At 48.4% G+C, this 24,475-nt stretch overlaps 7 protein-coding genes across 7 annotated transcripts; 3 read left to right on the top strand and 4 right to left on the bottom strand.

Annotated features, from left to right (window-relative positions):
- Nucleotides 1–2,111: 2,111 nt before the first annotated feature.
- On the top strand, nt 2,112–5,991 carry FSST1_003559 (SMP domain-containing protein; the record flags this gene model as incomplete). Its single annotated transcript, XM_083229649.1, has 3 exons — nt 2,112–5,333; nt 5,394–5,744; nt 5,881–5,991. 3 exons carry the CDS (start codon nt 2,112–2,114, stop codon nt 5,989–5,991), a joined length of 3,684 nt encoding a protein of 1,227 aa, XP_083086989.1.
- An 801-nt stretch (nt 5,992–6,792) lies between these two features.
- On the bottom strand, nt 6,793–11,058 carry FSST1_003558 (uncharacterized protein; the record flags this gene model as incomplete). Its single annotated transcript, XM_083229648.1, has 4 exons — nt 6,793–7,567; nt 7,617–8,772; nt 8,826–9,158; nt 9,216–11,058. 4 exons carry the CDS (start codon nt 11,056–11,058, stop codon nt 6,793–6,795), a joined length of 4,107 nt encoding a protein of 1,368 aa, XP_083086988.1.
- Nucleotides 11,059–14,757: 3,699 nt separating this feature from the next.
- FSST1_003557 (WLM domain-containing protein) lies at nt 14,758–16,035 on the bottom strand (the record flags this gene model as incomplete). Its single annotated transcript, XM_083229647.1, has 2 exons — nt 14,758–15,803; nt 15,858–16,035. The coding sequence occupies 2 exons, from the start codon at nt 16,033–16,035 to the stop codon at nt 14,758–14,760; spliced, it is 1,224 nt and encodes a 407-aa protein (XP_083086987.1).
- A 481-nt stretch (nt 16,036–16,516) lies between these two features.
- On the bottom strand, nt 16,517–17,512 carry FSST1_003556 (S-adenosyl-L-methionine-dependent methyltransferase; the record flags this gene model as incomplete). Its single annotated transcript, XM_083229646.1, has 4 exons — nt 16,517–17,070; nt 17,129–17,263; nt 17,319–17,421; nt 17,480–17,512. 4 exons carry the CDS (start codon nt 17,510–17,512, stop codon nt 16,517–16,519), a joined length of 825 nt encoding a protein of 274 aa, XP_083086986.1.
- Nucleotides 17,513–18,323: 811 nt separating this feature from the next.
- On the top strand, nt 18,324–18,710 carry FSST1_003555 (uncharacterized protein; the record flags this gene model as incomplete). Its single annotated transcript, XM_083229645.1, has 2 exons — nt 18,324–18,510; nt 18,673–18,710. The coding sequence occupies 2 exons, from the start codon at nt 18,324–18,326 to the stop codon at nt 18,708–18,710; spliced, it is 225 nt and encodes a 74-aa protein (XP_083086985.1).
- Nucleotides 18,711–19,752: 1,042 nt separating this feature from the next.
- Nucleotides 19,753–20,277, top strand: FSST1_003554 (uncharacterized protein; the record flags this gene model as incomplete). Its single annotated transcript, XM_083229644.1, has 1 exon — nt 19,753–20,277. One exon carries the CDS (start codon nt 19,753–19,755, stop codon nt 20,275–20,277), a length of 525 nt encoding a protein of 174 aa, XP_083086984.1.
- An 819-nt stretch (nt 20,278–21,096) lies between these two features.
- Nucleotides 21,097–24,465, bottom strand: FSST1_003553 (ribosome biosynthesis protein KRE33; the record flags this gene model as incomplete). The annotated part of the gene is made up of 4 exons (XM_083229643.1): nt 21,097–21,307; nt 21,360–24,149; nt 24,208–24,393; nt 24,449–24,465. 4 exons carry the CDS (start codon nt 24,463–24,465, stop codon nt 21,097–21,099), a joined length of 3,204 nt encoding a protein of 1,067 aa, XP_083086983.1.
- Nucleotides 24,466–24,475: the final 10 nt, after the last annotated feature.

The following is a 24,475-nucleotide window of genomic DNA, read 5'->3' as shown; positions in this document are numbered from 1 at the left end:
GAACAGCTCAACTCTATCTGTAGTTAGGTATGCCCTTCCAAAATAGTTGCATATTCCGGGCGCCTATTAGAGGCCTGGGCATTATGGTTTTGCGACGTCTGACTGGCTGCCCAAATTTGGATCACTGCACGTTAAAGCCACCAACGCTTTGTTGGACCATTCACCGGCTCAGGGACCTAAAGAGGCGCCTAGGGTTAGGCCTGTGATAGTCTCCAAGCTACTGCCCCGGCGCTTAAAACACTCTTGATGTAGCCAACGATGTGCCTTGACCAACTCTTTCAACTGCACTGTGACGGCGCTAATTTTGACTAACCGATCCTTCTGGCATGATGGTTCTCTAAAGACAACCAGACTTTCGGAATCAGCAGATAATTAAGCGACTCTATTTAACATTTATGCATGCAGGTCATGGACGGCTACACCTCGTTACGGTGATGAAGCTGTATCAATTCACACCAAAATCGAATGACTGTCATTCGACTCTTCATTTTCTCCAAGGTTTCTCGGCCACAGTTTCGAAATCAAAGCCAAGAATTGTGCTAATGTCGCAGAAAGCTTAGTGGTCCACTGTAAGCAGACCGCCTATACGTTGCAAGTCACATTGCACAAAGCTTGGCTGGCACTCCATCTTTTTCTCGAGGCTCAATTTTTATTAGTTAGAGAGCGAGAAAACTATCCGTCCTGTGCAACTATGTTTGTCCAACGTTTTCCATTATCACTAGCTGCAACAGTATTACCTGAAGCTAACCTCGGGATGGCTACGGATCTCTTGGTCGCGTCGGACTATAGTCTGAGCCTACTTCACAAGAGCCTATCTTTGCCTGTTCTTGTGTATTTCGTATCTCAATCCATATGGTGCTGGTGGTTATTGTTTGCCAAGTCTTGTTGAAATCAGATCAAGAAGTTTGCGTTTTACCATGTCCTAACTGAGTAAACGAGGTCTGATCCGACCTTTTTACTGTATCATGGCCCGCCTAACATCTGTTCGTTATTAATAACCTTCTATCTCAGACTCAGTCAAGTGGGTCGTGGTGAGGCTTGCTTAGTTGCCCACGAGTACAAGACACTCAATGTTGTGTGCTCGGTAATAAGCAGCCCAACACTAGCACAAACCCGAATTAACAGCCGCAATGACGGCTAAGAACTGTCCAATGCAACTAAATATCAAGGCTGCATCGTCAGTAGTGTTTCATCGCTGCAGACAACGGGTCATTGTACTAGGGAACTGTCTTGTATGGTCTGACTGATATTACATCAAGCGAAAAACCTGCTTTTACAAGCATGATTGAGTCTACACAGTAGCAGTCAGCTACAAGCTTTTTCATTAAAACATTGACAAATTCCATCAAGGCTGGCGATCTCGATACCCCACCATTTAGTGCTTGCTTGCGCACATACGTAGCAAACTCCCCGCACGTTGACGCGTTTGCGTATGCCAAGAATGGCCTGACTTCTGTGCGCAAGTCTGTGTGATCAAGCACATATTACAAAGTCGAGACGGAAGGGGACGGTCATGTCAGATGGCAACTGAGTCTATTCTTTCTTTCTTTCTTTCTTCTGAAACATTCGGATATATAAATAAACTCACAGGCATCTATTTATCATAGTAGGTAGCTGATAGATAAGACAATAAACACACTAACTCGGGCAGCTAACGCCTCTTAGGCTGGTGGCACAGTTAGCTTCTAAAAATGTGCTGAATTGGAGTTTTATCAACGTCAAGCTCATGCCAAACCTAGATTTTCTATTACCAGGCATTGACTCGCCAAGCTCAAGATTACCAAAGAATACTTGCTTGTACGCCATTGGGATCTATTTATTTCCACTCAATGGCAACGCCAAGATGGAAATATCGGCAAGGTCCTTTGCTAGCCGATGACGTAGTACCAAACAGCCTCTCAACTAGCAGGCAGTACTTACTTACCCTGTCTTAATGTCATGACACTTACCTTTCTACGTATTCACCTAATAATATCTTAATTTCTTCTTCTTCTGCATCGAAACTAAGCTTTGAAACGCCCAGAGAATACCCAGTCGCCAATTTCTTGTCCTTGCACTATTGTTAATCTGTCGTTACTGTTCCAATTATATTTCCGTGAGAGCGACCCATCATGTCTGGAAGAGATGACGCCGAAGAGCATCGTCGCTTCACTACCCCATACAGCGCCAAACACCCTATTCCTACTATCTCCAAGTATCGTGAAGAAAGAACTGCTCGTCAAGATGCAGCCGAAGACAGGCAGGGTTCTTCACCAAAAGCTGGAGATTATTCCGAATCCAATGACGACTACCAACTACATCAAAAGTCAAGGGAAGACGCTGGAGCCAACTTGGAATCAGTCAAGACCCGTGAGGATGATATAGAGGAAAAGAAGGAAGATAACGACAAGCAAGAAAATGAAGGAATGCAAGACACTTCACAGGTTGATGCCTATGCATCGGATCCCAAACAGAGAAGGAAGGAGCTCAAAAAGAGCAAACGAGAGAGGGCAGAGCGAGAAGTCACCGACCCTGTCACACATCTCCCCGTCACCATTCACGATTTTACCGATGACGCCCTCGAAAATGTAGGCGTGAATGACCCTCCTTTTGGTACGACACAGAGAACAGCGACTGGCGCAGGAAATAAGTCAAAGTCGGAGGAGCAGCTTGGTCACGAGCAGCGAGAGGTTCAGCAAAGTCACGACGCCATGGGCGACTTGTTTCCCCCGCCGGATTTCGATGCCCTCCGTCTTGAACTCGCAGCCATCAACAAGCGTGGCGTTACGTTTGGCCTTACTGGCGTTGCGATAATTGTTTCCAGCGCATTCGCTTTCGAAAGACTTTTGCGAGAAGGGCTATTGCAAGGTGAAAAGGTCAGCTCCTTTTTTGTAGGGGGTTCTCTCTGGTTGGCGTTGGCTGCGGCCAGTGTTGGTGCCATCTGGTTCCTTGTTGTATCTGTTCGAGAATGGATCTCCAACAAGGTAAACAACATCTTCCATGACGAAGTCTGGGATGCCCACCGAAGGGGTATTGTAAAGGCCTCCAAACAGAACGATACCGAGACAACTGTTTGGCTCAACTCTTTGATCGGCTCTGTGTGGCCACTTATCAACCCCGATCTCTTTGCTAGCCTCGCAGACACCTTGGAAGATGTCATGCAAGCCTCGCTTCCCAAGTTTGTTCGGATGGTTAGTGTTGACGACATCGGTCAAGGAAGCGAGTCTGTCCGCATTCTTGGTGTCCGATGGCTCCCTACTGGAGCCGCAGCCCGAGCAGTTGGCGAAGATGGGCAGCTCATGACTCAAGAACAGAGTGAAAATGATACCCAAGAGAAAGACGACGAGAACAGCGATAGCGGTGTTTCTGTTCAGGATGGTATGGAGGCCGAGGAAGGAGATTTTGTCAACCTTGAAGTAGCATTTGCCTACCGCACACGATCGTCATCCAAGTCCCTCAAGGAGAGAACCAAGGACATGCACTTGTATCTTGCCTTCTATCTTCCGGGCAACATCAAGGTCCCGGTCTGGGTCGACCTCCAAGGAATTATTGGCACCATGCGTGTGCGACTCCAACTAACTCCTGACCCTCCTTTCTTCGCCTTGTGCACGCTTACGTTCCTCGGCCAGCCAAAGGTCAACGTGAGCTGTGTACCCCTGAGCAAGCACGCCATCAATATTATGGATGTTCCGTTTATTAGCAACTTTGTTCAATCCTCTGTCGACGCCGCCATGGCTGAGTACGTTGCGCCCAAGAGCCTAACACTCGATCTGAAAGACATGCTTGCTGGCGACGATTTTAAGAAAGACACCAACGCAGTGGGTGTGTTGGTGGTCAACATCAAGCGTGGCTACGACTTTAAAATGGGCGACTCTGGTATTCCACTCATCAAGGATGGAAGCTCCGATGGCTACGTTTCAGTCGGTTGGGCCAAGTTTGGCAAGGTGATGTGGTCAACCCGAGTTTTGGAGAACGAAATGGAGCCTTACTGGGACGAGACCTGCTTTGTACTTGTGTCGCCGCAAGAACTCAATATCGACGAAAGACTGCGTATACAACTATGGGACTCCGATAGACTAACTGCGGATGACGACCTTGGCCGGATTGAAATACCGGTGAAGGAGCTGATGAAGGACGATCGATCCAACGGAAAGATGTGGCACAGGGAAGATGGCTTCAGAGCTTTGAAGTCGGGCGATGACATGCCAGGGAAATTGGAATGGAGTGTCGGTTATTACTCCAAGACCAGGATTCAGCAATGCCAGTTCGAGAAACAGACTCACAATCCCGAAATCCAAAACATGGATCAACTTAGGGAAAATGTCAGAGAATCGAGCGAGCGTAAGCTCCGCGAGACAATGTTTAAGGAGGGCAAGAAGGAGCGAGACGCTAGCGAACTTGAGCAGCAGGTAGCCCAGGAACTTAAGGCCGAACAAGACGCCATGATCATTTCAGCGCCCCCTCCTGAAGGTCATCCGAGCGGGATACTCAGTATCCAAGTCCACAACATCACAGGACTCGAGTTGGAGCGACTCAATAAGCGCAAGGCTTCAAACGATGCCGAAGCGACTGACGAAGAGGAAACCGGTGAAGGTTTGCCAAGCGCATACTGCACTGTCATACTCAATCATCGCAAGATCTTCAAGACAAGAACCAAACCTCAGAACGCCAAACCTTTCTACAATGCTGGTTGTGAAAGATTTATTCGTGATTGGCAGGATGCAGAAGTTTTTGTTACCGTCCGTGACGCTCGTTTGAAGGAGGACGACCCTCTGCTGGGTATCATTCATCTCCCACTTGCAGAAGTATTCCGTGAACGTTCGCAGGTTATGGGTTTCTGGCCTTTGACTGGTGGTGTTGGTTTTGGACGTGTTCGTATCTCCATGGTATTTCGCAGTGTTCAACTCCAGGCCCCAAAAAACCTTTTGGGGTGGCAGTACGGTACTGTTGAAGTAAATCCTACTGCCACAGTTGTGGACTGTCCCAAGGATCTTCGTTCATCCAAACTCAAATTCCGAACCAGCATCAGCAGTGCGAAAATGTACACGGATGACAACGAGGAGAATCAAGCAACAGTCACCTGGAAGTCAAAGCGAGGTAAATCACTTGCTTTGGCCGTCGCCTCGAGATACAGCAGCTGCATGTCCATTGCTTTCCGAGAGAAGGGCTTCTTTGGAGAAGACACTGCTGCCTTTGCTGTTTTGTGGCTAAAGGATATTGTTGACGAGGAAGAGACAGAGTTGGAATTGCCGATTTGGAAGGGCGATTTCCAGCGTGCCACGTCTTGCTGCTTGGAAGACTGTGGCGAGAGACTGGGCACGATTAAATTGAAACTTACATATTGGTCCGGTTTGGTATGTCCCCTTTCAACATCGCAAAAGATGGAAGACGAAATTTTGTTAACACATAAACAGGGAAGTGCCCATTCTCGATGGGCGAGTCGCGACCCGAATCTCAAGAATGTTGTGGAAGTGATCGAAATGGCCCACGATAATCTCGAAGTAGGCAGCCAGGAGAGGAAGGCTGGCATTGTAGGGTCTGACGATGATGATGAGCAATCTGGCCGTCGTTACCGTTCAGGTTCTATAGGCAGCAATTCTGACTCCAGTTCAAGCTCCTCGGATACAGAGGACGACGATGAGCAGGAGCCCAGTGTTCCTAATGGTAGCAGCTCACAAAAGCAAGGCCCTATAGACCAGTTGCGGGACTACCGTCGTCGAGACAAGCGGCTACATCGCCAGCATCGGGGCCTAATGCAGTGGAAGGTAAGCTCCCGACCCCCCATTTCATACGATTCCACGTGTTTCCCATGGCTCTATTTCCCGCCCCTCCCTCTTCTAGACAACTCATGCAACTTCAACACCACCAAAGTACAAGAGTGGAACTAACAGATGAATCTAGGCCCCGCGTACAGCAAAGTGGATCAAGGGCAAGTTTGAACGTGTTGGAGACAAAGCTTCTAGCGTCTTTGAGCACCGAACTAAGCAGCCTGGAATCGAGACCGAGGTCTAATTCAGATCCAGGCCACAATGAATAGGTAACAAGCCGAGTTGTTCTTGTTGGGCATTAATCGACGACATACGTCAGTAAAAACATGCATGTTTCACCATACTCACGATTGAGGGAAAAAGCAAAGCATCAATATGATGCCTTTCTATTACAAGGACATAGCGAGCGAGGAGTGATTGGGTTACCAGGGCGAAATTCGTCCTTTATAGCATCTTTCAATATTTCAAATACTTGGTCAAAATTAAAATAAAATAAAGGTATATCATCCATCAATCCCATTATTCATCATTCCTACCGCGTCGTTATCAAAACACAATCCCTCATTCCTTGCCTTTTTTGCAAATAAAATGTTTCCCCAGCCTGCGATAGAATATATGTTTCTCCCATAGGCGAAGAAAAGAAAAAAAACCCCGCTTCCGTTTTTGCCAGAGTGATGGACACCGTCTATAATTGCCCAAAGACCAAACACGCACTAAGGAATAAAAAAGACAAGTCAACGTTTGGTCCCTTTTATGCTCTGCCGCAGTTCTTCCGCACACGAAAATGTGAGCGGCAACCCGTTTCAACGCCATTCCCACCGTCTGTATTGATGCATGTACGCTTTTTTGTCGCAAATGCCGTAGCCGAAAGAAGAGGTAAAAGAAAGAAAAGGATGTTTCCACGCTAAAGGGATCTGTACATGTGGGAATAAATGTCCCCGTCGGGGGAGGATAGATCGACGATCGAATATAAAGTGTCTTCATATTTGGGTCTGCTGAACCGATCGGTCGGTGGCTCCTGAGTATCACTAGTGGCTCCATACACTTATCGGCGTGTTGTCGACTGATTCTCGCTCCTTAGTTTGTTGACATTCTCCTCCGTCAACGAGTCCCCTGTCTGTAGTTCATGATATGAATTCCTGCGGTAGCTCGATGGTCCACCTGCCGCGTCGATGAGTTTTGTTTCTTGGAGCTTGTTAGACCACTCTGTCTCTCCTTCTTGACGCCGAACTTGAAGTGATAGCTCTGTAGAATCAAAAGGAGACGGCTCATTCTGATACCCATTAGTCGTTAACGGGCGAGGCGTGATAGGGCTGCCATTGAAATCATCGAGTCCACGTGGCGCGTCCTCGTCGTCGTCAATTCCAACATTAGGAATATCGGCGTTGTCACAATGCTCACTCATCTCCGAACAGTCTGAAGCGGAGGGATCCGGTGCTGTTGGTACTCGACGGCGTGCATGGCACCATCGTATAAGCATCTTTTCCAGGATTACGCCCCGAACCGGCTTGGCCAAGTAATCATCCATGCCAGCTTTAGTACACTTTTCGCGATCGCCCTGAATTGCCGATGCTGTCATGGCCACAATTGGCACATCTTGGACCAGGGGCTTGTACGGCATATGATGTCTCAAAAGGTGAGTGCACTTGTAGCCATCAATGATGGGCATCTGTACATCCATAAGTATAATATCTGGCTTCTGATTGATACCCTTCTGAACACCGGCAAGGTATTCCAGAGCTTCTTTGCCGTTCCAAGCAGCTGTTACCTGGAACCCAAGCCTGCCAATCGTTTTGGTAGCAATCTTCTGATTGATAGGGCTGCGGCTAGTTAGCTAAGTTGTATCATATGGATTTATATATAACTCACTTGTCCTCGACCACCAACACATGAATCTTGGCTCTCTCGGATGACGGAAGTTCTTGATCAGGGCTCGAAGTTGACGTTATGCCGAAACGAGTACGGCGAGATCCTGAATTGTTTCCCTGGATTCCTTCAAATACTGGAGGGGTGCCAATTATCTGGTCATATTCCGAGCTGTTGCAAGACAAGCTCAATTCGGATTGAAGCCGATCAGGGATAGCACCAGCGTTGGCAAGACCAGCTTCTGCCGGGCCGCTTGGCTTGTTGAAAGGAACCCAAAAGGTGGCACGAGTTCCAACACCAACCTTCGACTCCAGTGTAATACGACCATGCATGAGATCCAGAAGATTCTTGCAAATTGTCAGGCCTAATCCAGTGCCACCAAATCTCCGGGCAGTCGAGGCGTCGCCTTGGCTGAAAGGCTGGAACAATTTCTTGCGAACATCATCCTGAATACCGATACCTGAATCCTCCACAGTGAATTTGACTTCAATAGTTTCTGATGTCTCCTTCTCGGCAACAACCGAGAATCTGACGTATCCTTGATTCGTGAATTTTATACTGTTTGTGAGGAGATTGGTGAGAATCTGCCGTACACGGCCAGGATCTCCGATAACGACCAGGTCATTTTCAATTCCATCGTCAACGTCTGATTGAAAGTCGAGGTTCTTTCGTTCAACGGCGAACTGCAACATCCTGCCTACTTCCTTGACGATATGCGACAAGGAAAATTGCACCTCTTCGATATCCAATCGTCCAGACTCTACCTTGGAAAAGTCTAGGATATCGTTAATAACGGTGAGGAGAGAGGTCGCTGAGCTCTGAATGTTTTCGACATATTCTTGCTGTTCCTGGTCCAACTCCATTCCCATCAGTAGCTCAGCCATTCCCAATACTCCTGTGATCGGTGTTCGAATTTCGTGGGACATGTTGGCGAGGAACTGACTCTTCAGCCTGTTAGCTTCCTTGGCGGCTGCTTCGTTTGCCATCGCCTTTCGCTTTTCTTTTGATTGTTTCTCCAGTGCTTTTTCGCGGATCTTCAACTCAGTCACATCCATTATAACGCCAATAACTCCTTCCACGTATGTGTTGTGCCGGGAATCTCCTTCCTGTACCCTTTTCCCAACCATCGTAAGGAAACGAGTGCGGTACCAACGATCATCTTCTTCAGGTTAGCGGGTCATTTCAGGCTCTCACTGGGCACTCAGGTCTTACCAATGCCGTGTTCCTTGACATCTTCGGTAGCTTTGCCATCAAGAAGTAACTCGATAGGTTCGAGAAACTCTGGGCGTTCCCCGTCTGCCAGTTGTGCAGTCAAGCGATTGAACACGGTGTACATGTCCTCACCAACGAACCATCTTGTTCCATCATGGCTCTCCTCGTGGGTATTGTTCCATATCAAGGCGCCTTCTAGCATCGTAACTCTTCGGTTCGGGTCGACGGTGAAAATTGTCACATGGGAGTGGGCAATAACGCTGAGAAGCTGCTGTCGGGTACGTTTCATAGCCATCTTTGTCTGGATGCTCTCGTGGACATCTGTGCAGGTTCCTACAGTGCATTGTGAGTTTACATGTCAATCCTCAGTTAGTGAGTGGAAACACATACCAAACCACTTCTCGACCTTTCCAGTTTCTTTGTTACGCTGAGGCAGCGCTCGACCGAGATACCAACGCCATTCGCCCTCTTTACTTTGGCAACGATATTCCGTCACGTAACTGTCACCCGTTTCAAGCGAGTGTTTCCATCTCTTTTCAGCCTCGGGCAAATCGTCCGGGTGGAAAGCATTCACCCATGATTTGCCAAGGCTGTCCTCTGGGGATAAGCCGGTATAAGAGTAGAACCGCGTGTTCCAGAAGTCGACCAGGCCATCGGGTGTCGCCGTCCAAACCAGCTGAGGCATGGTATCACAAATTAACTTGAACCTTTCCTCATCTCGCTCCTTGATCTGCGTGATTTCCTCCGTCATGACCGTGACATCGCGTCCTGTGACGACACCTGCAAGAAACTCACCTGTGGAATCGTCACGGATTGCCTCACCTAGTATATCATATACTCGCCTGCTTCTGTTCTCATCATACATGCCGACTCTAAATCCAGTGAAAGGCATCTCAGTCTTTAGCAGCTTGCATATAGGCGTTTCTTCAGTTTCAAGACGCCCTGAAAAATCCTCGTTGTAAATATGCCAGTATTGCATGAGTTCGAACCCATTTAGAGACGTGTCAAGCGGTGCCTCTTTCTCAAAGAGCTTCCGGGCCGCAGTGTTTGGGAATGTGACACTGCCATCCTTCCACATCGCAAGAATAGGCATTTGAGTATTGTTCAGAAGGGCGTCCTTTATCAGCAACATTTTTTGCAGAAGTGATGGTGTGCTTGAGTGAGTCGCCGCAGACGGTGGGCCCATCGGCGGGAAAGGGCTGGAGGACATAGTGACGATTCCTGGGCTGTGAAACGAAGGCGAGTTAGAATCTCGACTTGACGCAACTGAAGGTGGATTCGAGTGGGTGATGGATTTGCGCTCGGCAGCTTCAAGAATACTCGGTCTCGCAACTACTCTTTTATGGTTGTGAAGGGTTGACGGTGGGGATTCTGTGCTGGTAAAGGTAAGTGTGAAGAAGATCTGATGGTCTTCGAGCTCCCATATAGTGATGATCATTTTGGCATAGATTTGGGTGTCGGTTTCTTTAGGGTTGAAGAGATTGTCAAGCTTTGGTTTGTTGGCACCTTTACGTGTAATCACAACCTCAACCACAGAATCCTGAGGCTTGCGAGAGGCCGGACTTGGGCGCCTATCAGGGATAGGCATTGTGCTCGTGGTGGGTGTTGCATCGTCTCCGGACTGGGAAGGCCGCCGCGAATCTTTTGCTGCGGTTCGCACGCCCATTTCCTCCACTTGAGAATCGAGGAATGCCTCCCATGTTGCCCATACAGGCTGTCCGTCTTGAAGAATATCAACACCGACCTGGGAAAGTGTCTGGCCCCGTAGGTTTTCGATAGTAGGGAGAGCGTCGTCATCTTCCGAATCTTCTGTAATAATCCCCAACATTCGACCCATGGCTTCGTTTGCCAAGACAACCGTTTTCAGATTATTGAGAACCATGGTTGGTACAGGTAGGTATTGCATAGCCGAAAATGCGAGCTGGCCAGGAGACATGCTTGGCATTGTCAAGCGGAAAGGACTCTGTGTAGGTGAGCGGGAGGTATCACCCAAGTCCCTGAGGAAACGTCCTCCGGTGAACGGTCGCGGAGTAGCATCTTGGCTTTTAACATCGTTCACTAGGTCAAAGGTAGCTCTCGGTCGCGCATGATCAAATGCGGTTGGAACAGGAGCTTGAATATGGTTATGATGAGGTTCGGAGCGGTTCAATGGGAAGCCAGCATCGTGGACAGCTCCAGCGAGCCTAACAGCTCGGGTTTGGCTGCTGTCACGAGGTTGTGCAGGAGGGCTCATGTCGGTGCTGCGTTATAAGGCATGGAGATTGAACGCCTTTCAGAGCGACTTGATTTATGAACAAATCGTTAATACGTCGCGACGGCTGTACAGTCAAAGAGTGAGTATTGAAAGTTGCAAGTTGTGATTACAATGGCTTGAGGCAAAAGAATGGCCAGGGCGCCGTCGGTCTCGACCTCGTCAAGGCGAGGCGAATGCAGGTAGTCAGTGGAGTTGATGTACTATGAATCGACAAGTGACGGTTGACTGGGAATTGGCATGGCGCAGAGGGGGAAAAATGCCGTAAAGGTCGGGCAATGCGTGGCCCAGGATCTAGCTTCTCTGGGTGCAGCGTCGACGGAGACGGGATTAGACTTTGAAGGGTGTGTCGAGACGGTTTGGTCGGCTTGTCATGAACAAGAGAAGAGCTACAGTTGGGGAGACTGCGAATGGGCTGAAATCGTTGTAGGTGTTGTTGCTGGACCAGATCTCTGGGATATTAGTCCGACTCAGTATGGACGAGTAAGAAAGGCGTCTCGGACAAAGTGTAGATCGTAGAGTCGGGAGAGTGATGATCGCTCTCAGGGTGAGACGGGATGAAATATTGTAGGGAGGTTGGACCAGATGCTAATGCAGCCACAGGTATCCGAGAGACAGAACAAAGGAAGGGTGAGAAGAGAAAAAGACAAGCTTTATTTTTGTGCAACTGAATTTGAAAGGAATAGGTATTGATTTTCAGTCCTGTCAGAAAGTCGACACCCGAGGCAGGCAAGGACCAGCAACCTAGGACCCTGAATTGACACACTTTCCTGATGGCACTGCTCTGGGGGTGTCTCTGCCTTTGTATAACACCTACGGTACATACAGGTACGGTTGGCAAGAGGTACCTAACATTAGTACTGATCTTGCCTACAAAGTACGTACGGTCCAGCGGGAGGGGTTCCATTCGTTGGTAGAGCTCTCTCCATCACGAATGGTCTTGGAGGGATTGACGCCCAGCATCACTGCAGACCTTCTGCAAGGCGCTGGAAGGGGGGCAGGGCAGGGCGGGTGGGGAGTGGAGGTTCTTTCCACTTTAAAGTGCTCGTGAGTGGGGCAGTCGTAGCCGGCTCTTCACCTCTAGGAGGGCCGCGGCCTCGTTCAGGGTCGGGATCGCCTCCACAGCCGGACCCACCCTACCTTGTTCATGAAATGCCGATCTCAAGCACGATACGGCAAGCACGATACAGTACTAAGGGAGAAACGACATGGATCCAGTTGCAAGCCTTGATTCCTGCGGTGAACAGACAAGAGAGAAGCCTCTTTCCGAACTTCTGTCCATCAACATCAACACAAACACGGCATGAATTGCTGTTGCATTTTACTGAGCCTGACTGAGACCCAAACCCATTCGAATTCCCACAATCTTGCGTCGAGACACCTGGTCATACTATAGAGACCAAATCTACGAGAGCCCAGAATCGCACGCTAAGTTAGCTCTGGCGTCCCAAAGCTCACCAGCATCAGCATCAGCATGGGAGGCGGCCCCATTCTTACTTGCCAAGTCTGTCGCAAGTCGAACCGATCCTCGGGGTCCCGGAAAAATTGGCCTGACTTGCCCAAGAGACGAAATTATTCAGTCATTTTATGTCATCTTATACTTGCTCCTGGGCTGTTTATTTCCTGTGTCGTTAGCTTATGTGTCTTAAGTTTTCTGCTACCACCTAGCTTGCTCCTGCAGCACGGGACAACACCAGCCTTATGTGAAAATGAGCACAAGCCAAGGCCGGACAGAACACTTGCCTGCTCAAAGCCGAAGGTGGTCGGACAATGCTCGAGGCTTGATACCTATGTTCAGATTGGGCCAGTTACTCCAACGCTTGTGCCCAAATTCAATGCAAATGCGTGTAAAATACCGATTTAGACACAAGAATAGGGCGGTCTGGCCTTGTCTAACTATAGGTACCGTTCGTGGAGACAGGGCCATCCCATGGGAATGGATAATATCGATCCCCGCAACCAGGGCATGCCAGTAAACGAAGGGATCCTGCTCTTATCGGATTCTATTAACCCGTCTCATCCGTTCGACAACGTTGGAGCCGCGAAAGTTACCCAACCGTTCCTCATTTTCGCGCCCGTTGTCGAATGGGAATTCACGCAGAAAACCCAAAATCCATCATGAGATTTACGAATTAACCATTGCGGCATAGCGCATGACAAACATGCCCTAATCCTCCAGCAACCAGCCTTAGGTTGCTCGCCCTATCAGAAGATGTAGTGCTTGATCTGGAACTAAAAGGCATAATGGGACTAAAAGGTAACTTACACACAGCAGTACCTTACCGATACCCAACTGAACCAAGCTTTTGAGATTGTTGTTTTGCACGAGAGAATGTTGGGCTTTCAATTCATTCTGGTATCACCGCCTCACCAACGTGTCTCTGTCAATGCGTGGCATCGTGTGATGCTGGCAAGGATCCGTCGAGAAGCTTTGTTACAGTGCAGTATGTAGCACATACACTATCTGACTTGATGTGGTTGCAGTTACACTCGCATCCCCATCTGGCCCTGTACCAAGCGTATAAAGTACCCACCCGTCGATGCACGACACAGGAGATCGTGGGAGCCGACGAATAAGGCGAGCGGGCTTTCAGGCACGCAGACACATTTGCGTTTTAACGTTGAATGAATCAAACATATGGGCTAGTCAGAAGAGCAATCGGTCCATACAACATGGGGTTCACACGTTGTGCTAAGCTAACTCGTTTGCCCTTCAATAGGCGTCTGCATTCTGTCCAGGACCTTACTACAATACATTCTATAACGACGACTTGACCAATCAGTCCACTATCACTGTGACTGTAACAGAAAGTCTTACTGTGCCTATCGCACTCTGAGGTGCGAAGCTGACAGCTCGACGTGCGTTACGATGCGTGGCACAATGCACAAATTCTTCCGACGAATGCATTCCGAACAGTTAGCTGCATGCTTCTGTCTATTTGTGGTGATGCAGGGCGGTCTAGAATTGATCCTAGAGATATCTAGACCCCCAGAATCAATTTGACGAAAAGGTTCCTGTGCAGTTTTACTAGTCACGAATCTAGGTCAGAGAAACATAACTCGGTCACTTTGGGTACGTATGTTAGACTACTTGTTTTCTGCACCCTGAGTCAAAGATCTCAAGTTTTTTGCTCTCTCAGAAGTTCGAATCACAACCGTATCTTGAGATCCGTCCTTATGTAGGGCCAATTGATCTCAAATTTAGGACTGCAAGCTGTCTTGACCCCTCGGTCTTCAGCAGCCGCTTTAAGCGTCAACCCTTCCATCACCTGTTGTTTCAACCGACTCTTTCTTGTCTCCAACCCACCGGGCTCTGCTAGGGTCCTGTTCGGAGGCACATGGCGTCCAAGCCCGCCTTGCAGATCATCTCCAATTCTAATCGGCGCTTTTCCGGATCCTGCAAAAGTCTCTTTAACGTCATATTTCTTGCGATTCTCAGGGCACGATCTTGGTTGATCCCTGCACCTTGTTCCTTCGCTTCGGAAAAAAGTCCACTTCATGATTGGAAGCCAAGCCATCGTCGAAAGGTGAGCCTGTACAAATCGTCCAGCACCGCATCAATGAAGTCATATTTTTGATCAACAAAACCAAGAAACAAGAATCAGGGGTCCAAGCATTGATTCGCCCACAAAGTTTCCCATCCTCTCATTGACGAAAATCTATGCGATTCTCTGTGACTAACTATCGTGAATTATCCTTCATTTTCCCGCATGCTGAGCAAGTCCACCACTGCTTTTGCATTTCCATCCCGCAAAAGCTACACTCCCACACTTGAGGTCCTGAATATGCGGTTCCTTGTGCTACACTTGGTGGTTTCGATTTCTGCGATGTCATAACAGAGGGTCGTCGCCGATCTCGTGGCGGACTCTGGGTCAAGTCAACGATAGCAGGTTGTCTTTCAGAAACCGGCGATTTGGATCGGCGGTTATTGTTAACCGCTTGTGTCCCTGGCCTTGCGGACCGCTCCATCCCACAAGCGTCGCAACAGAGGTAATTGCCAGGGTTGCGCAGAGTGCAAGTGTCGCACGTCCAACTCTCAGGCTCTCTAGACCTCTCTAAACTACGACTAAGTCTCCCATTTGGAATTACTGATCCACCGCCGTTCCCAGTAGGGTTGTCGGCTGTTGGCGGGATATAAGAGCTGCCGTACTTGACTGATTTGTCTTCTTGTACCAGTTCCCACAGTGCTTGGGCAATGGCTGCATCATTAGCCTCATCTTCTTCGGCCTGCGTTCGAAAACCGTTCTTTGTAGCAGAATCAGAGATGTTCCGAATCTGGGTTTCGCTCAGCTTGTCCGTGCCACAACCCTTGAGAGTGCTGCTTCGCCGCTCAGCAGCATCAGCAATAACCCTTCGAATGTCTTCGCCTGGACGTGGGGCAGATCCCCCCAAACGCTTGCCTGACCCAGTACCGGGACGTGATCGACGTTTTTCTGCAGCTTCTCTAGCCAGTCTACGAGCCTCGAGGGGTGGTATCCTCGACCCTCCGAGGCGTCGTCCCTCGGAGAGGAAGCCCTCGCCGGTGTAGCCTTTGAGAACAAGACCTTCATGTTCGTCTCGAAGCTGATCCCAAAGAGCGTGGAACTTGGCATCGTGAGGACCATGAACAATGTGAGACAACTCATGGAGCATAGTATCTACAACGTTTTCGATGGGCATGAACTGGTTGCGATCTCCAGCATGCCGTAAGCGAAGACATATCTTGGCTCCGCGGTTCACATTGAGACCTGTTAATTGCATTTAACATGATATTCGCTCGAAAGATTCGCCATGAAACCTACCTAGGAGATTGTGCTGCTCGGGATAGAACTCGGCCAACTGTCGAACTTTCCAGTTACGGGCTCGCATAATTGGTTTCACGATGGAAGCCACCTTTTTCAAGGTTTGCAATGCTTCGCTTGCCCTGGGAAACTTGGCCAAGTGGCTATACAATAAAACAAGGGAATCGTGTTCCGACATGGTATTGTTAGTGACCTTGCTGGTGAAACGTGGGGTGTGTTCACGATGGTTTAGGGTGTAGGTGGGTAAGCTATGTATGTCAAGGGTCTAGGTTATGAAGATGACGTCGTTACCAAAACCCCGATGTGAACTTCTTATTTGATACAATAAAGAAACATGGCCATCGGTTTCCTCACTATTAATCTACGTCAAATGGCAGGTGACTAGATTATGTTTTGTTGCCCCTGAAGCAAATGCAATTAGGCAGTTGCTGCTGAGTGCGCTGACGCAAAGGAACCTGGAACCTTCGATTCAAGAAATGACTAATCAGAGTCGCTACAGGGTAGTATTGATGCTCCAAATGTTATTGCTTTATGTCAGTGAATGGGTCTTGGAACAAGGGTTGACTCGCTGATTCTAAAGATGATGTATTGATACTGCATGTTTGCAGTTATTCTATCAATCCTAAGCATGCCAATGAATATGCTGTCTTTTCATGGCGTTACTCAGGCTTGTGAGCTATGGCTCTTAGTCTAACATAGGAGATGGTCTCTCCTCCAGCAGGACTGCGACACACTTCTCTCAGCACGTTTGAACATTCCTGCGCTGCCTCCTCTCTATCTTTCTCATCAGTCACTGCATCGAGTAGTTGACTTCCCATCAGCCTAACCCAACCTTCAACACCGCCCTTGTCAGCAGGTGTTGGTCGCCACTCGCGCTCTGCCCGCTCAACTTTAAAACCCGCCGCTTCAAGGGCACTCGTGATCCATGTTTCATCCGGGAAGAACCAGGGATCTGCTGCCAGAGCCTTTTCCAAACCCACTCGGCGAACTACAGCACTTAGAATCGCCGCACGCATTTCAGAAACGTTGCCCAGGCCGCCCATCTCAAAGGCGAATGTGCCGCCAGGGGCCAGCGCAGCATAGACTCCGTCGAAGAATTGGGCGCGAGTCTCTTCCGGGCATAGAATCCAGTGCATAGCTGCATTGGAAAAGGCTTTGTTGAAATATCCTTTCTGAAGCTCCAGCTTCGAGACGAGCTGTGTAGCATCCAGAACTACATAGTGAATCAATAGGTAAGCTAGGAAAAAAGGTAGTGGTCTTAGAAACCTCACCTTCAAAGGTCGAATTTTTGTGATCCTTACACAAGTTCTGGGCAGCCCCAATCATGGATGCTGAACTGTCAATACCGTGCATTGACCCTGCTCCCTGTGAGAGGATCTTGGCAAACTCGGCATTCAATATACCATCTAGACAATCAGCCCAACTGCTCCGCAGCCCTGTTTTGTGAACCCATGTACATACCGCCACACCCAATATCAAGAAGGACGTCATCCTTTTGTAAGTCTAACCATGATACGACTTTTGTTGCAAGTTTGGGTACAAAAGAAGCCGAGTGTTGGTACGCCTAAAGTCCATCCGTGTAAGTGTCAAGCGGCGTTATCCAAAGGGCAAGGATGACAAACATTAGTAGACCATCTATCTTTCTGTTCAGCCATGATTGTGATTAAGTACTTGATGAGTGGAACCCCTTATTGAATTGGAAAAGAATGTCGGACTTGTCGCGTATTTATATCTGATATTGCGTTGCTAGAAATAACTGTGAGGAGAAGCTCCAAGCTGGGTTCGTCGCCGAGATCGGAGGTCACGGCAACGTCCTGCCATGGGCATGCACCAGTAACATGAACGAAACAACCAATTGGGTTAACTGATTATATAAAGAACCAACAGAATAAGGTAATTGGTTACCTTTTATTTGATACTTCTCATATCCGGTCATTCACCGATGTTATATATGGTATGGGTATGTTACTAAACCATCCGGGAAGTGTGGCAAGTCTGTATGTTAACTGTGCTTCCTTTATATCAGGCCGTGGTGCCTTGTGATAGTGAGCTTTCCGAATATCTACTTTTCCCCAGCCTGATATCGTTAGGCTATCTCAACCGTCTGAAATACTGCACTGCCAAGAACGCCAAATTGGTGAAGACAGGATTCTAATTTAATAGAGGAAGCCTCGTTACGGGAACTAACATGAAGGGTGTTCAGCTGCCAAGGACCTTGTCTAAGGAGCGTTACTACATACGACATACATGCATACTTGTATGCGAAAATAGAACCAGACTGAGGTTTGATATCAACCATTGGATTGTTTTCTTCGAAGTATGCCTTGGCAAAGACGCCATAGAAGGCAGAGCCTGATCCATGTAGTGTTTGTCTGGTCCTCTGCTCTCCTCTTAAGAGCTGGAGTACTCCTCAAATAAATTTCGGCCTTTCTCGTTCTTCAAACTCCAAAACCACTCATCAAAAAGATGGCTGAGAGTATGAAGACTCACCCTGCTGGTCCTCCTGGGCCTGGTTATGCTGTCCCTATGGTGACTACATTGATAGCGATAGATGAGCGAGATGCTATTTATGGCAGACAATTTACTGAAGAATGTGGTTTCTTCAAGTACCCACAGCAGGCAGGTACGACTCTATGGGAATACACTCATATTAGTATCCTATGATGAAACTATAGTAAGATAGCCTGCTTTGGCTTTTAGATTGGGTAGAATGGGCATGTGGCCCTTTGTTATCAAGAGAATTCAACTGCGATACCAGTGACAAATATTTCGGATGTCTTTCCACAGTTATCACAGCTTGTGTTCCTGCAAGTAGATCCTGTTCTGGCGACCGGGTTGGATGTTGGTTCGTAACTCATGCACAAGTATAAAGCCTGCACTGAGAGCTAATTGCGAATCAGTACATAATCAGAGTTCCCAGAATGTTTATCCGGTTACAAGACTGTCAGTGGTGTGACGATTACGGCTTTTCGTTATGGACGAGCACAAATGGAAGTTGTTGTCCATCAGTCAACAGACATATCAACTTCGCAGTTGGATGAAGAAACTTTGACAAGAGCCTCAACAGTTGAATCGACAGCAGCTCCAGCTGCCGAATCAAGCGCCTCTCTAGAGGGTGATATAAGTTTCAAGGCGGCTCCTTCGACTACAGACTCAGACTCTGCTAGTCAGACATCATCAACGGACAACGGGGCCAATTCTTTGGTTATATCAACCATACATTTCGTGATCCTCAGTACAACTACCCACCCATGTCCTCAACATCTAGGGATACATCTCAGAATTTTAGCAACTTGCCCTATGTGGTAAGCCCCCAGCATTCAGAGCTCCCATCAACACCAGGCTGCCCAAAAACACCTGAGGTGTGATGAGAGGATTGAATTAATGCGTTTGAGTCCCTACAATGTCTTTGTGAGATGAGATATGGGGTTGGACTGAGCAGACTAGAAGAGAGACCAGAGGATTTGGGAGTTTATGGCTGGTATAAGATAGCTCTAAGTGACTCCGATTACCTTCATGGTTCTTTGAGGAATCGAACAATGGAATTCCGTATGTTCATAGTTACCAGGAGTGAACAAGAAGGATGCTTGGAAATGTGCCTGTTCATATATCATAATATATTGTTCTGATTTACAGCCTAAATCCAAGATCTTCACAATGCATTGTTCTTTTTCTTCATGCCCCTTGCGAGTTTGGATGTAGCACCAACACACGACTTGTTCACTGTGGTACTGTCACAGTTGATATATTTGTCTTAACTATATAAGTTGCTCATCTCTTCAAACGGTTTATATTCCTCACAGTCTCCAATACATCGCAAACCGTCTACATCTGCATCTCACAAACACACTATCTAACAAAACTGTTTATTTTCACTTTTGAACCATTGCCCAACATGTGTCAGAAGGTCGAAACAGTATGCTGCCATTGTGGTGAGCTTCTCTTCGACTACTTCATTGCTTGTAATGCATGGCGTGTCGATGCAAAACGAGCAAGCGACGAAAACGAACCTCTTCCACCCGCATCTCAGTGCGAATATCCCAAAGAGAAGGAAATCCAGCCTTTGCTGTCAGGATGCCCCAATAACGATTCCTGCCCTTCTTGGTTTGCAAACCTGTTCCGGGGTTATGGTGAAGCTGCTAACGAGACCCTACAAGTCAGGCAGTTCCGCGATCAAGTTGCCCAAGAGAAGTACAACGAATGGAAGGAGGACTTTGCTCGTAAGTACTTCGTCAAGAAGCCAATTCTGCCTCGACAGGAACCGGATGACTTTTGGTACATGGCCTCAAATGATTTTCTCTCGGAAATCGAATTTGCCGAGCCTGCCTCTACCGTTTCCTCTTTTGATGGAGGCAAGACTGCTCTCGAGGCCCTCGAGGCTGTTATGCAGTCCGAAGCCCAGCAGAATACCCTTCTGTAAGAGTGGCAAAACCAACGAAGAGATCAAAGATTCTGCTACCCCTAAAAGTCGGACCCAAAAGACCCGTTTTACGGAGATGCTATAAGAGTGAGTATCAAGGTTTGGTAACCCCTCTCTGGAACTGCTCTTATCCCATGATGGATAATGGGCTGTGACGGAGATTTTCTGGACCAAAACAGAAGCGCAGGACCGCTGATACCTTGGATATTCTTGAAACAGGAAAGGTGGGTGCTTAACGAATTGCCCTAGATGAAGTCATAACAGCACAGCTACCGCGCTACGATATAGAGTATCGAGTGCCGAGGATAGGTAGGCAAGGAAGGATAAGGGAAGGTTGATAGTGACAAATTGATACCCATGAGTTTGCCCTGATTTTTACAGAAGATTATTCCGCGATCCGATGACCCTAAAAACTAATCAATTTGTGACGGTTATTTAATTATGTGGCTTATGCGTGTGTACGCCTACTATTTTCTAATGTAGATGTAGTGCGAGGACCGTGTTCCAACGATATGCTAGCTCAAGAGTGGTAAAACAAAGTATCGTTGCAGGAAGGAATCTCGAGAACTACAAGGAATGGACTTCACAGCATCTAATAAATCGTCCATTGAAGCACGGCAGACTAATTAACATGGCCATCATAATCAAGGAAATATTATTAACATCCTTTTCGACGATCCAACAACAGCGTCACTTGTCCGATGAGATATCAGCTTCGAAAGACAACTCTTGGCAATAAAACGGTATTGATTACGACACAACTGTCTATCAAGCAGAACGCCTTTCCCAGTAACAGACCTAGTATACTCTACAACCCACTTAATCCGACTTTTTCGATCTCTTGCTCTTCTTCTTCTTCTTCTCCCCGAACTCCTCTTCGTAGACCTCAGCTGCCGTCTGCTGGCCAGCCTTTCTCTTCTGCTTGGACGATTTCACGCTGACGACAGGGTTTGACTTGCCCTCCTTGGCCGCGCTCTTGACCTGCTTTTCCGCATCTTCCCATGCGGGAGCATCGCCCTCGATCTCGTATCTATTCCGTTGTTAGCTTTTTGTATATCGTCGATTGGCGATTGGCAACTTACTGGTCGAGGGGCAAAGAGTCAATAAGCTCTCTTTGCTTCTTCTTTAGCTCTCTCAAGGCCTCGTCACCACCCTCCTCGAGTTCCTCGTCGAGTGTAGTAGCCAGAGGCACGAATCGCTCATCCACAATCTCGTCGTCGTGAGCGCCATCAGCGTTCTCGCGTGACACGCCCAGACGCTCAGCCTTGGGAAGCTCTGCATCTACGGCAGTGGAGACAACCTCGGCGAAGTGTTTAGTCACCTTGCGCATAATCTTAATAAACATGGCAAGGAGCTGTTGTGTAGGGAGACCAATCTCCCCCGAAATGACCTCAATGTCCTTGCGCTGCAATCCAATGGCGAGCAGAATGGACTGTTGAACTCCTGTCAAGCTGACCTTTTCCTTGAGACGTCCTGTGAAGTAAAGATTGGCGATTATTGGAACCAGATCGAGGATAACGTGGTAGTCGAGCATGTTGTTGGAGTATGAGTCAAGTCGCTTCAGATCGAAAGGAGTCATGTAAATATCAAGATCGGACCTGGCAAGTGATTGGATCTCGAACGAGTCCAGCTTTGCACCGGAATTCGCAGACTCGTCGATGCTAAGAGCTGTGACGGGGGAGAATGAGCGGAACTGATATGACAGCAGTGACAAGAATCGCTTTTGGAAGTCTCGGGAGAAAGCACCAAGCCAGCTTCGGTCACCACTGTTTTCAAGAGGTCGTAGCATGACACAGGTGTGCTCGCCAGTGAGGTCGTTGGCTGTCTGTCGCAGATACACAGGAGAGAAAGATGCCCTCTTCCAGAACTTGTGCAGAGGACTGGTCAAACCGTAGCTCACACCCACGTAATCAAGCGGCTCGGGCTTCTTCTCAGAGAGCTTGGAGAACAAGGGGGGCATCTTGTTGATGTCTCGCACCTTGATATCGTCATCGAGAAGGTTAGCACTGGCCAGCTCGGCGTCCGTGACTCGAGTCATCGTCTCTTCCATAACTTGATCCTCGTCCTCAGAAAGGCTGGCAAAGCGTCCCTCGTAGTAATCGACGAGCAGCTCCAGAGCCTTGGTTCCGTAGCCCATGGAAACATACTCGGGGTTTGTGGCAATTCGGACAACTCGGGCACCAGAAAGAGAAGCAAAGTCCTCATCCTGGAACTGTTGACTGACAAGCCAGGGAATGAGATCACCATTTGGTCGCTGTCCACGGCTCAAACTGTTGAGAACACTCTGCCTGCTGATTTTTCCTTCCAGCGAAACCTGGATAACACAGAGGGGCTCTGGCAATCTTGCGCTATCCTCGGAAACTGGAGGAACAAGAACGAAGAGCTCGTGCGCAGGCGCATCACTCATAAGCTGCAGATCATCAGGCGAGTTCTTATAATGACTGGCAACGTATAGCGCAACCATTTGTTGCAAGAATTTCTCAGACACAGGGTGGAAGGAGAAAAGTGTGTCACGGTTGACATTGAGGAGCTGACATTGAGTGGGATCAGGGCATCCATTAATGCTAGACTTTGCCTTGGGAAGGGTTGCATCAAGACAAAGCACAGTGTTGAGCCACTTCTCAACAGCATCTCCCTGAGCATATCGGATAGGCTCAGACAGGGTGATCTCTCGTAGTTTACGTCCAGCCTGGAACTCCTCAGTCTTTGACGTCTTGCCAGTTGATCGGTCTGCAATCTCCATGCCCTCGCCTGCTGTGGAAGCAGTGCGTGATTGGTCTCGCAGCTGCTTGATGAGCTTCAGAGAAAGAGAGCGTCCTGTACCCTCGTAACCGTTGATGGTGGATGCCATGAAGACAAGGTAAGGACCCATCAGCTTCCTGACCAGGGGCAGAGGAATTGCTGCCGCCTCATCAATCACTACCAACTCAGCCTGTCCGAGGACGTGAGCATCTTGAGGGCGAATGTACTGAATGGTCTGTCGGTGCTGTCGGTGAATGTTGACACGGACGATGGCTTTGTGGAAGTCGGGGTTGGTGCTCTGAATGATTGAGTAATCGGCGTGATCGGCGTAACCCAGCTCGTCGAAGCCCTTGAAGACGAACTCGAAAAGAGTCTTCAGGTTTTCGGGGGAGGGCGAGGTAATGAAGATGTTGCTGTATCCGTACGCAACAGCTGCTGCGACAGCAACACCCATGGCCGCAGACTTTCCGCGACCTCGTGCCGCAGTCAGAGTAACTGTGCTTCGTAGTGTCTTTTCAGCGATAGCGTCTGTGAATGTAACAAGAGCCTTGGCCTGGTCGACAGTCTTGGCGAGAGAAATGAGAGGCCCCACTGGCTGTCGGCCCTCGTTTTGCTCCTTCATAGCCTCAAGCTCGATTTGAGACTCAGTCTTGGCGTTGTCCAGATCGGGAGGAGGTAGCTTCTTGACACCTTTACCACCGGAGATGGGAAGCACATTCATCTCGTCGTCGATGACCAAACAAGAGTTGCAGCTGCCCAAGGACAGGATGAATCGTTCGTTGAAACGAGCCACAACATCGTCGTGGGCCTCAGTCCTGTATCGTGAGTGCACGTCCATAGACAGGCTATAAAGCTGCTTCAGGCTGTTCATGCCCTTCAACAGCAGAACGACCAATCCGCCACCTTCGACAGTCTCGATCGTTCGCGCAAGGATGTTGGGTGTAATGGCCTCGAAGTCCTGCAGAATACACATGCCGAACGTTTGACCAAGAATCTTGTCGGTCTCCTTGTAGTAGGTATATCGGATGTTGTGTAGTGACACAAACAACTCGAAGGGGTCCTCGGTGTTGGCCTCTCGGATTCCTCGCTTGATTTCCTTCTTGATCCTTTCCTCGCGCTTCTTTCGGTGACTTGGAAGCTTTTATTAGCCGGGTCGCATCGAGCGAAGGGACTTCAACAATTGCTCACCTGGTGAAGCCCAATAGCTTGTTCTTGTAAGCCCACAAGACAGACTTGTTCTGCTTGATATCAAATTGTGACATGATGTAGTGCAGACGAACGATCACATCCTTTGACCTGTCTCCCACCACGACGAAGAAGCTTCTCTTCTTCTCTTGCAACCCATTTTGAATGAGCGCTGGAATGCGCGAGTCACTATGATACTGTTAGCATACTAAGTAAAGCTCAAGATAACAAAAGAGAAACATACACCGCTTTGCGCTGCATTTTTTCAGAT

Source organism: Fusarium sambucinum, chromosome I (genome assembly GCF_050947815.1).
Source record: "Fusarium sambucinum isolate potato_lamoka chromosome I, whole genome shotgun sequence".
Taxonomy (NCBI): domain Eukaryota; kingdom Fungi; phylum Ascomycota; class Sordariomycetes; order Hypocreales; family Nectriaceae; genus Fusarium; species Fusarium sambucinum.
The sequence above is the reverse complement of the archived record's forward strand: the minus strand, read 5'-3'. Positions and strand labels throughout refer to the sequence as shown.